This window comes from Mauremys mutica, chromosome 1, assembly GCF_020497125.1.
Source record: "Mauremys mutica isolate MM-2020 ecotype Southern chromosome 1, ASM2049712v1, whole genome shotgun sequence".
In the NCBI taxonomy this organism is placed as follows: domain Eukaryota; kingdom Metazoa; phylum Chordata; order Testudines; family Geoemydidae; genus Mauremys; species Mauremys mutica.
Window position 1 is genome coordinate 99,282,794 of NC_059072.1, and position 12,955 is coordinate 99,295,748.

At 38.8% G+C, this 12,955-nt stretch overlaps 1 protein-coding gene across 1 annotated transcript in view; it reads right to left on the bottom strand.

Moving 5' to 3' along the window:
* RFX4 (regulatory factor X4) overlaps positions 1 to 12,955 on the bottom strand; it is a 103,097-nt gene that overhangs the window by 39,727 nt on the left and 50,415 nt on the right. The window contains exons 11-13 of the mRNA XM_044980652.1: positions 12,434 to 12,578; positions 7,916 to 8,010; positions 6,078 to 6,195 (exon numbers count right to left, since the gene is read on the bottom strand). Coding sequence (XP_044836587.1) covers positions 6,078 to 6,195; positions 7,916 to 8,010; positions 12,434 to 12,578 — 358 coding nt within the window. The remainder of the gene's footprint in view (positions 1 to 6,077; positions 6,196 to 7,915; positions 8,011 to 12,433; positions 12,579 to 12,955) is intronic.

The following is a 12,955-nucleotide window of genomic DNA, read 5'->3' on the forward strand; positions in this document are numbered from 1 at the left end:
AAGATAGGAAGCATAGAAGAAAATCAAGACAGATGATATATATATCATGCATCTCTAGTAGATGCCAGTATGCTCTCCAGACAAAATCATCTGTCTTGATTTTCTTCTATGCTTCCTATATATATATAAACTAAATGCTTTTTCTTCCAAAACCAATCTTTTTGCAAAAATGAAAAAAACACAAAGACATGTTGACCTTCTTTTCTGTAATTTTAAAAATGTCCCAATACATTTTTTGTAAAAATTTAAATCACAATTTGTATTGATTTTTTAATCAAAATATCTTCAGAATTTTTCATTTACCAAAACCTGTTCTTTGATAAACAAAAAATGTGCATAAACATCTAGATAACACTTTAGACAAAAGTTGCAATAAACTGGTTTTGTACAAAACAGAAAAATGAGTCTGTATCAACCACTGCAAAACAGAAACTTTGATATTTGGGGTTAATATTTTTCAACCAGCTGTACTATCTATATTATACAACAGAGCTGGGTGAATACTTCACTTTTTTTTGTGCAAAGAGTCACTCAAGTGAGAAATTTAACTTGCTCTTTTTATATTGGCTGTCCACCAGTGATTAGTAAATTTTAGATATATTTATTTGGACTTGCATGGTACAGTTAAAATTATCTAGCAAAAGCTTTAGGTACCTTTGGCAGGAGTGAATAGTCAGACTGGAAAAAAGTAAACCCACCAGCCATCCCAACACCAGAGAAAATAGCCAGCTGCAAAGAAATCAGAAATCAACTCCACCCATAGACCCCAAATTCCCCAACCACAAATACAAGCCCTCAATATACTCATCACTCCTCAAAACCTGGGAAAGGAGATGGCTTTCTCATTGTGCTCTGAATATCAATTGATTTGTCTGTTTCAAACATGGGGATAATGGGATGGTGAATTCCAAAACTGAGGGCCCCTCACAAAAGAATGTCCTGCCAATGGGCCCCTTTCTTAAAAGCCAAGAGGTGTTAGCTCACTGCTTGCAAAGGTGGCAGCTGGGGACAGAGAGAAGCTCTCTCTCTCCCATAGTCAGGTCCTTGGTCACAGCCCAGGATCTGGCCCAAAACTTTCAAATTTCTTTACTGCTTTTTTACCAAACTTCTAAGACAAAATCCTTCCCTGGAATGAGATGCTACATACATAATTTAAGGATGATTGGTTTCTTTGAAGGAAGTTAGAGGAGGAGGTTGAAACTGAGCTTATATTGGGAAGCTTGTTTTTACCTTAACGAGTGTCTACAGCTGCTCCATAAATATGTGGTTCTTTGCTCATATATACTGTACAAGTGGAGTGTAGGAGAAGCATCCTGAAAGGCCCCATGTCATTATGCAATGCAATGCTATCTCATAATTAGGTTTTCAAACCAACTGTGCTCACACTCTTCTTCAGTTGCGACAGCTCTAGTCTTTGTGTCCCATTCTCTCAATGCACGCATGTGTAACTTCCATTGTCATTCATGGGAGTTATGCACACACATTGGGGGAGAACAGATGCTTTGTGTCCTTGGAGCAAGACCAAAATCAAAAACATCGGACATTTTTATAAATAGAACACATGCGTAGTGATGGGCAAACCTTCTTCCACTAGCGAATATGAAGGGCTTGATTCTCTACTTTTATGATCATTTACACCTGTGCAAATCAAAACGGTATACTTCACAGCCATCTTACAGAAATTAAAATGACTAATAAGGTGCAATGTAGTGGAGAGCCTTAGCCAAGCTATGTAGCTATTTAGTTTTATAAAGTTTTTGAACTGGAAGTCTTGTAAAAACTGCAAATGGAATAAGATAGCTATTTCAAAATGCCTCACATCAGTTACAATGTTAGTAGACTCCTACCCTGTTTAGAAGTGTATGAACACAATGGGCCTGACTGACCACTGTGTTAGTCCATTTTACACTGATGTAACTCCACTGGGGTTCACCAGCGTAAAGCTGGAGCATTATGCCCCAGAACAAGCCTGGTTCTCGTATCACGCAAGCTGTACATTGGTGTACCTCTGTTGACTTCAGTGGAGTCATTAGTGATCTGGACCAGAGGAAAATCAGGCCTAATATTCAGTGTTTCCAAGTCTCACAATTTTAATCACAAGTCTCAGGATATTTGATGTTCTTCCTTTAAGCCTCTGCTCCTCGAGACAGGTAATTATGTGACAATCTCATCTTTCATTAAAAAAATAAAAGAAAGTTTTGAGCCTTAAGATTGCAGAGAAAACCTTGAAAGCAGGCATGCTAAATGCTCACATGCTTGAAGACAAATACTAAGAACCCAAGATTTATTATTTTTTAAAATCTCATGATATTTTGAGGCCTAACTCTTGATTTGTGAACACTTGGGGTTGATAATACTGAGTATACCTTTTAAAAAACTATCTGGTTCCCTTGTGTCTCTCTGAATTTCTCTTTTCTTTTACCATTCGATATTTTTTAATTCGTAGAATGTTTGAGACAGAGTTTATAAGACACACTACAAAAAAGGGGTGTTGTAAAATTATTGCATTAATTTGATACATTTTAAATTAAGTTAAATGTAAGATCAAATGAACCCAGTTTCAGGATATGCATGTCAGTGACTTGCTGAGCAGCTATTCATGTACAACTGTTTATATTTTATGTTTTGCAAGCTACTGTATTTAGCAGGAACCTATGACTGGCTCTTCCAAATATAGCTCTAGGTACTGAAGAGGATTCATCTGTGTCTGATAAAATATATATTCATTTAGTTAGAGATAAAAAGTCCCCCTAGATAGTGTACCTACAATAATAAATTGCTTTTGACTCTCTTTTCAAAAAGACCAAATTGAATGCAACGAGGATATTATTACAGCTATTCTATCCAGCTAATACACAATAAACATCAGCAGCTATTCACAAAAGCCGGGAATTATGTACAAGTATCATAAAACAGAGATATATAGATCTGGGGAAGATTGGAAGGCTCCTTCTACTAATTAGTTGTTTTTATACACAGGATGCATTACCAAAACATTGCCACCAACTGTGCCTTTGATATACATAGACAGAAGAGGGGTAGAGGGAGAGAAAAAAGGAGAGAGCTGAGCTTTTGTCTGCCAGGAATCGTTTTGACTTGCCCATGCCATGCACCAGGCTTAAAAGCTTTGCCCAGACTCAGATCTGTATGTCACTTCAGGATAGATGCTACCAGCCCAGTGACACGTAGTGAAACATTCTGTAGTCAAATTTCTGGATCATGAAATGATGACAAAGCTAAAATATATTGTCCTGTATATAAGAATGAGCAGAGAATCAAACAAGTAATTTTTATCATGTTTTTGTTTCAAACACACTCTCAAATAATGTTTTTTTGTTTTTTTTTAAAACAAAAGTGTAAAGATCTGGCACTGTTTATTGCTTAGAATGATCAATAAAATCAGTGCCTGTTTATATAGTCACCAGTGTAGCCAAAATACACAAGTTTTCATCTAAGATAAGAACAAATGTATACAGAAGACACTATCTAAAATATATCTGTCATCTTTGCTTCTCTCTATTGTATAGTACTCATTAAAATGCATGATACTGTAAAAAGAGAGGAAGAACGGTGTTAAATTAAACCCACAAGTTCCTCAGGTATGATTCTGATACATTTACATTCAGAGGATAATTAGACTTTTGTATGGAATTATAGCTGAGCATGCTCCAAATGTGCCTTACAATGGCTTTGTAATTAGAATGTTACCGCATTCATTCTTGAGATTATCATTTGGTTGATGCTGGTAAATAATATGTCAGTCACTTTTCGAGAAGTGGGAGCAGCGATAGTCCAAGTTTTGTTATACTGGGGTCTGGATGTGGTTTCAATACTCATCCTCTTTGAGGATCTGAAGTCCTTGCTCACCCTAACTCCCACTGACTTCAATAGACCTGCACTTTTGAACCCAAAGTGGGAGAAATTCAAGGGTTCTGTTAAAAACAAATAAAAGCCCTTATTCACAGAGAGAGTGTGTTGGTAGAAAGAAAGAGCTTACATGGGCTTATTATAAGAAAACCTTAGGAAGTTTACAGTGCCATAATGAAGACATAAATGATAGTCCTGTTCAGTAGTGCTGCAAGCAGCATTATCAAACCCAAGTCATTAAAAAATTCTATACTATATTATTTATATCCTTTAAAAATGCATTATTTTCAGAAAACCAGTTTATACTTATTTGACATGTGCTATAATACTTTGAAAGCAGACACTTTTAACAGATGTAGCTGGTGACTACTAATGTAATTAAATTACCAATACCTTTAAGAGACAGCAATTTATTTTAAACATACTTTTAAGATGGTGTATGCACTTAAGACCTGTCTTACTAGAATTGTAAAGAGTAATTCTCCAAATGCCATGGAAAGCATATCACATGTGGCTGCTGATATCCTCTTTCCTAATACACCATTATATCTAAATAAATATATTTTGTGTAGGGAGGGGTATACGTGTGTGACTACACATCCTGTACATTTTATTTTATACATCTTACAAAAAACACTATTCTATTAGGCTACAAATTTAGCCTAAATAGGAATTTAAAGCTGCTTATGTACAACTTGATAGAGAGTGCGTAATTTTTGGAACCTTAACTTGCATTTTTGACATTTCATTATTTTAATGGTGTGACTTCAACATTCCATTTACACAGTGTAGCTGAGTGCTATAGAGAGCCAAAATGCTCAGAACTCGGTGTTTGCTCAATACCTGTTCCAAGAGGTTTCTGCATTGTGCAGAGAAGTATGCAATGCTCAGCAATGCGAGCAACCTCTATTTCCACAGTGAAAAGAGTTTTGGTGAATAAGGGGGAGAGCGAATATGAGAGGGGATAGATATCAAATGTGGTCAGGGCACTGGTACTTCAGCACAATCCAGTGAATACAAAAGCTGTGCATAGAGGCCTTTTAAGGATTTTCACTGTCCCACTGCCTGCTAGGAGTGGCGTTTCACTCTTGTGCTTGCTTAAAAGCTGTGCTTAGAAGAAACTGACAACGGGAAAGCCATGAAGACCAACCACAGAACAAAATGCTCCTGAAGGTTCTCAGAAGACAGTGAGGTCAGCTCTTGAGATTTTATCAAGAGTCGTGTGGTATTTGGTGTTTTTCTTAAAGCCCCAGCTCCTGGCGGCTTGTGAATATGTGAGACTCTCAGCTTGCATTAAAAACAAGTAAGTTTCTAGCCTTTATGATCATGGAGTAAAACTTAAAAATGTGACCCACATGCACCCTAGAGATTAAAAAACCAGAAGATAAATAAAAGCACCCAAAATGCATTTAAAAAAAAATACATTTTTTAAGCCAGTCCCATGATTTTGGGTGGCCTGACACACAATTTTTGATTGCTTGGGGTTAGTAATACTGAGTCCTCATGGCCAGCTTCCCAGTGCCCCATGTGGGATTTCATAGTGTTCTGCCAGCCTCCAATATCTGCTCCCCTCAGCTTACTGGTACATGAACAAAGCTCGGAAGCTTTCTATCTATAGGTCTACATTCTTCTGGGGGTGCCCAGCACCCCTGTATCTAAGCATCACCTAAGAGACTAAAACACAAGAAAGCACTGCTGGAAGAAAACATGCTAGTGGCTCAGTGCTGCTCTCTCACAATCCTCATTATTATTAGTCTGCTAATAACATACATTGACAAGTGTGCACTTATGAAAACACAAAAGCACAATAGCCCATTTTCAATCATTCCTATTGTTGACTAATTCAATTTGTACATACACATAGTCCTCAGTAGGGACTGTTTACACACCAGGTTTCAAAGCACAGTTGTTTTTGAATTCTGTGTGAAAAGAAACAGGACAATCTTTTTTTTTTTTTTAAATGGGATAAGTTTATATTCTTCTACTCTTACGGACGTCAAAAACAACTGAAGGGAATTTGTTCAAAAGCATCAGAAAAAATGACATGGTGGGAGAAAATGTGTTGAAAATTTCAACCCCCCAAAGAGATTTTTTTTAAAGGTTATGAACGTGTGAAAAAAAGAGGGGATCGTCACTCAGAAGAGAGTGACAGCTCTTGATCTAGCATTTTGTACTCTGCTAACCGATCAGTACAATTAAAATCAAAGTACCAAAGCTGGGTGCACTGTGCAAAGTCATGTCCCGAATCACTCGTGTGCCAAAGCAGGACCACATCAAGAGGAACTGTTGAGCCACTTTCTTCAAAGAGCCTTGTCTCTTGGCAGCTACCTACGAGAAAATATATTATATATTTCACACAGATAATAAACATTCATTTTCATTTCCATTGTCTGGCCCAACCCAACACTGAACGTGTCCATTCATTTTCTTCACTAAAATTACATCCTATTGTAAGAAAATTAGGATAAAAATTAAAACAGATACACATGAAGCCACCCAGTAGTGATAATTATATACACATGAGATTGCAGGAAGAAGCCTACAATAAAATTATAACCCCTAAAACATAAAATGCTCATGCTTGTGGAGGGTAACATTTGGATTATAAATAATGAAGAGATTTATCAGACTGCCTAGCAACATCCAGGTCTTCATCTTAATTTGATTCCCTTTGTTAGAGATTCTCTAGTTCAGGAAGAAAATTTATAATAAATGCTGCTGGGAATATATTGCAAAAACAATGTATTAATCTGAATTTTTAAACTAATTGGCTCTTGGTGTGTTCACATTCTCTTTGCATTTTCTTTCTGTGAACACTCAGATGATCATATTTTACTCACAATTATACTTCTCAGAAAGTATATTGTAAGTTTACACTCTCAAAAGCTCATTTTCTATAAGTGTTACTGTAGCCGTGTTGGTCCCAGGATATTAGAGAGACAAGGTAGGTGAGGTCATATCTTCTGTTGGTGAAACAGACAAATTTTTGATCTTACACAGAGCTCTTCTTCGGGTCTGGAAAACTTAGAATGTCACAGCTAAATACAAGTTGGAACAGACTGTTTAGCATAAGTAGTTAACACATATTTCAAGGGACCATTCAAGGTGAAATTGCCTGTTAATTTTCATCTAGTCAGCAAATAGAAAAAATACCAGGTCCAATATGATCCATCATAACCACTCATAGTGATTTCACATAGCAATCTATAGACTAGAGACATTTTTTAAAAAATTAAATAATTTCAAACAATTGATACATTTGGGAAATTTGGGGTGGGTGGGAGTTGTGGACATTCTGCAAACAGAAAAGGAGGTAATATTGTTTAATGAAGTGTTCTTAAGTTATTTACTCAGGTCTAATAGTGAACTCTGGAAATAGAGTTGCAATTTTCCAACAGAACATGCTAATACAAAATGTATTATCATTCACAGACAGAAGCTAAAAGTATATGGTAAATTGTATAGTTACACATACTGCATACAATTGTATTGATGTCTGACTGGCTGAGAGTGCTCATGTGTTCAATCAGTAAGTGTCCACTCAAATAATACTAAAATTTAGGTCAGAATTCAGTTACTGGCATTTCAGGGCAACTCCTAAAAATCAAACAGCTTAATCCCTAGCTGAACTATAACCAGTTGTTAACCTTTATTTACTAAAATGAATCAGCTGGACTAAATATTATCTTCATTAAATGCTCTAAAGGGCATATTAATTTATGATCTCCACCTGCAATGCTACATTGTTCACTATACACTAGAGAGGAGTCTGAACCAACACCTCAGATCCATACACCCTTGAACGTTGGGGGTGTTGAAAATCTGAACTCTGATCCCGCTCCGAATTTTGCAAATGGCTCCTATTTTTAGAATGGAATGAGTGAAAGCCTTGAATCTGAACACTCTTCGACTTTTGAGTCTGGAATTTGGTTCCAGATTTTGCACCTTGAGTCTGTGTCTACTAAATACCTACTGCTTTGCGAAAACAAATATTGCATTGGTTATACTGCACATAAAGTGACTCGGGTCCTAACTCCTATTTACCAACCTTCACAACGCATCTGTCCACCATGGAATCCAGCCACTCAATGTAGGACTCAATGGGTGACTGCTCCTCCAAAAGATGATCAAATTCCTGATACACTAACAAACAAAGAAAAATACTCCAAATCAGGACTTTAATTCCATTTTAAAACTATAGAGAAAACAACTGTCACAAAACAGTCAATAATACGTCGCCAATTTGCTCAGCTAATTACAACAGGTCACTTAACTATAAATGTATCTATGTACACCTTAAGACATCAAAGAGGTTGAAATCATTACTGTGCTTGGTCTCTATCCTGTGCCTATTGAAATCAGTGGGAGTTTTTAAAGGATTTCAGTGGGAGCAGGATCTTGGCCCATCACTTGAAATTCATCTTTTGATTTAAGCTTCAGATGTCTATGCCCGGAAGTAAAACACATTTATGGTGTTCACAGTGCAGAGCAGTAAGCTAGGCTTTGACCCTCATGAGGAAAAAAGGCCATGCATGAAATTGATTTAGAAATGCATAGAGAATCTTTTAAACACCCAATGGATGAGTATTGTTGATAGGCCTCTCACCAGCAAATCTCCAGTGCATAATGCTTTAGTTGTGAAAACGGGCTTCAATGGCAACTGTCATTTATTTGTAACATCAAACAAGCAAAAAAAAGTATTTCCTATAAAACTTGTACTTTTATAAAGTGAATTACTACCAACACACAAATGCCATGCTGACTATACCTAAAGGAGTCTCTACAGACAGGTGATCCTCTTCCAAATATATTTTTCAAAAACAGAGAGAGTAAACTCAGATGGCCCATTCAAATGTGTCAATTAAATAGGAGAATCTCCAATTTATTTAGGAGAAGAAGCTATTGGAAGACAAGGACTCATGTGTCTGAGCCTCTCAAGGAATTGCTCTGTAATTTAGCTACAAAAAATAGTCCCCTAAATCAAAAGAAAAGATGCTTTTATACCTGCTGTGTCACAGGGTGATTTAAATGCGCTGTGCACGTCCATTTATACTTCATTATAAACAGCAGGAGAGAGGAATTTCCCACCACTGGAGTGGATGCTAGGGGCAGGGAGAGGCAGCAAAGCGCAAAGTTGGCAGCTAGGGAAGAGTGCAGGAGACATGGAGAAAAAATGCAAAATACAAGGATGCTCTCCACTTGAGCAGCATGGCCATTCTTTGTAATGGCACCCTGGATTGGGCTCTGCAGATTGGGAAGTATTGTTGTGAGCTGAAGCCACAGATCCAGTAGGAACGCATTTAAGAGTTTCCTTGTCTTACAAACGACTGTGCATTGATTCCATTTAGACTTAATTACAAAGGGATAGATTGTCACAGATGCTATTCAGCCACCCAGACTCCCCTTCCTTTCCCACTCAAACCTGCTCATATTAGGACTCTGGATGCAGAGGGGACAACTCTATTTGTCCAATACTTCCCACTGCAAGCAAGCCAGTGGGGAGAGGGTGGAGGGAGCAGGCCATAGGATGAACCCTTGCTCTGCCTCCTTAATCCAGTACCTGGCTGGGCATAGAGTGGGGAGTAAGCTGCTTCAGCTACATCCTCTGCGGAGAGAGGAGGGGAGCACAAGTGGAACTGTGATCTTCCGAGTCCCAGTTTGTTGTCTGGTTAGCTGCTGGGAAAGTGCCGCTATGAACCATCCTTTACTCAGGGCTGATTACAAAGTTACCATCTGGCCCAAAGCAGCTGTTGCAGTCACATCTGCAGGGGCCTGAAGGAATGGCGCACCGGGGAAAAATCATGATAGAAGTAGCCCTATTGTTAAAAACGAGAAAAGCCACTTCCTAATAACAAACGACTGTCATGTTCGGTGGAAATCTGCCAATCTGGAAGATATTTTTCCAGTTATTATAGTTGGAAATTGTAACCTCTGGAGACTGAGTGTTGGGATTTCCCAGCACCAGCAGGATGTAAAGGAGCATTGGAAACCTACATTCGACATGTGTATTAAGAAATCCCAATGCCATAATCATAAAGTGAGGGCTCAATTTCATCATGTGAGGAGGAACCCAGAAAAAATGTGACACTTTCATGCATGTGTGTGTGGGAAATAAGTAAAGTGGACTGGGTGAAATAAGAACCAGCCTGAATCTTCATCCAATGCTTGAAGCCAACCTACGCCAGCCCCTTTTAGAGGTACAGAAAAGTTTGTCTTTGTCTCTTCCCCTTACCTATGTTTTCAACCAGGATTTGAAATGAGACTGAGCACTGACGGAGAGGCAAGCCTCAGGGGGCCGGGAACACCTTTTCAATCTGTGTGCGCATAGTGCTTAATACAATGGTCTCTGATTCAGACTATGGCTGCTATATACTACTGCAATACTCATAAGATGGCGGGACATGGGAGAGTTATCCTAGAGTTCTTGGTGATTCAGAGGAAAAATCTATCAACAGCAGTAAGAGTGCATGGAAGGAAGAGAGGAGGCGATACTACTGGAGGATTCAAAGGAATTAAGCTGAATTTCCAGCCTGCTGTAAACCTTCCAGTAGAAGGGGAAATACTGACTTGCAACAACAGTACTGAATTTGCTGTGAGTGAGCTGAAAATACCACCCCAGAAAGAAGGTTCACCTTTTGGAATTAGCTCCTTGTAGACATATCCTTGGTTGCACATCTTTAAATGATCTTCATCTAGGTAGAAACTATATCCAAAGTTGGAAAAAAGCTCTTGAGGTCAGTGTCACATATATACCCTTGTCCAAATGTAATCCTCAACATGTACACTGGGTTGGGTTACTGTTTCTGGTCTTTCTTCTCTGTCTCCTTCTTTCACACCTTTCTCCTCTCCCTTTCTGTTGCAAACTGCTACCTGCTAAGACTGGCCCCTTCTGGAAAGCACTTATGTGCTGAATTCCATCCACTCTTCAGGAAAGTTCTTAAGCACTTGCTTAACTTTCATGGGATTTAAATATGCACTGAAAGTTTAGCACTTGCATAAGGATCCTTCCTAAATGGGGATGCTCTCCTGAATCTGGGCCAGAAACATTACTGATATTAAGTATTAACCCTTTGGGAACTAGATAATTTCTAGGGGTGTTGGGTGTATGCTGAGGATGGTTAAAGAAGAAGAGAGATTTTTCTGGCTGCTGGGAGCCAGGATGAGTCTGGATTCTAGGCTTCAGTATGTCCTGAACTAATTATTTTTCACCTCCTTCCTGCCCTGAATTCTCACTACTCTCAACCTCTCATTGCTGCCTACTCCTGGCTCACTCCCCTCAATCCTCAGTGGGGAGGAGGGTCATATCAAGAGGTAAACTCAGGAGCTGGGAGGAACTGGCAAGAATCCCAGAACAATTTTCTACTGGGAAATGGAGCCAGCAGAAGGTGGTCAGGGGATGTGAGGCCTTCTTCCTGCTTGGGGATGAGTCTTTCAGAGGTCAGTGAGGGTTGTGAAGTAGATGGGAGCATTTTTGTCATCTTCAGGAAAGAAAGGAGGAGGACTCCAGCTGGAGGTAGAGGTTGAGACTGCTACTAAAGACAAGAATACTCATCTTTAATACCTCAGTGTAGCACACCCAGGGATGCACACACATTTGTTGTCAGAGTTCTAAGGGATAGAAATGGCTATCACATGCACATTCTGTGCGCAACTTGTGTCACTACTTTGCACATGGAATAGATGAGCTTTCCCCCTAAAATAGGGTGACCAGACAAAGTGTGAAAAATCAGGATGGGGTGTGGTGGGGTAATAGGAGCCTATATAAGAAAAAGACCCAAAAATCGGGACTGTCCCTATAAAATCGGGACATCTGGTCACCCTACCCTAAAACCAACTTGCCCCTTTAAGAAAGCACAACTTTTTCAGGGTTTCTACAAGTCATTCTTTGACCTATGCCTTTCAATAAACCAAGCAGTGTCTATGTCAGCCAATCAGATTTCTGGATGTGGGATACATATTTACTTCTAAAAGTTCATAAATAAAACTTCAGCCAATCAGAGACTAACTTGCTGATCAAAGTGCTTTGTGAAACCACGTCTTTAAAAAAAAAAAAAAAGCCCCTGGAAGTGACAAACAAAAATGGTCCTGCTGTCAAAGCCATTCAAAAGGCAGTTATCTCACAATAGTATAACTGGGTAAAGAACCATCATTCTACTCTATCAGATAAAATGATTAGAGGCTTGATCCATAGCCCTTTAGAGGGAATGGGCAGACGTCCATTGACTTCAATAAGCTTTGGATCGGGGCCTAGATCAGCATTAGTCACTAGGAAGACGAGAAATAATTTCTTAAACAGAATATTGTCCATATCCATGTCTCAAAGTGGGACATCTTGGTTTGGGCTCACCTTTCTTTTTGATACACGTTTCAGTATTTATCTGAGCAGCAAGCGAGCAGTAGCCAGTAATGATGTGCTCCCACATTGCTACAATATCTCAGTTATTAAACTGATTGACTATAAAGCAATTATTATAAAACTGAACCTTATTATTATTGTGGTGTTTTGTATTCAACAGGAAATACAGTTCGGGGTTCCCCGTTCCACATTTGAGGGTTTTAGTCTTACATTGTATGATGAGCTTTCTGTGCTCCTCACGTGAATCCTCCATGGTATAGAGAGTTTGTTTGGTAATGCTGTTCAAATCCACATTCCTCCAGTCCTCCAGCATTTGAAAGGTAATGTCTGCACTGTGGATCACCGTTCTTGATGCCTATAATCCAATCAGATCTACTCATTAGTTCATGGTTTATTAGGTTAAAAATAGACTTCATCCCCTTTTACGCTCCCTTAGCGAGCCCCACTAAGTTGATTCTCAAACCCTACACACCTCTTGATCCTTTCTGGAAGTTACCAGCCATGGTAGCTGGACAGAACTCTGAAGCCATTTTTACCAACTCTACTCAGCATGTATTTGGTTTCCACAAAGTACAAATCTCGCCAGGTGTTTCTAATCAAACTGCTCTCTCCCTAGACCATTAATTCTACAAGGTTTGGGCTGCAATGTTTGGTCCATGTCAGTCCAAGAACAAAAACACATTGGCTCAGATCCTCCCCATCGATCTATGTAGGGAGGAAGCACTCTGAGTA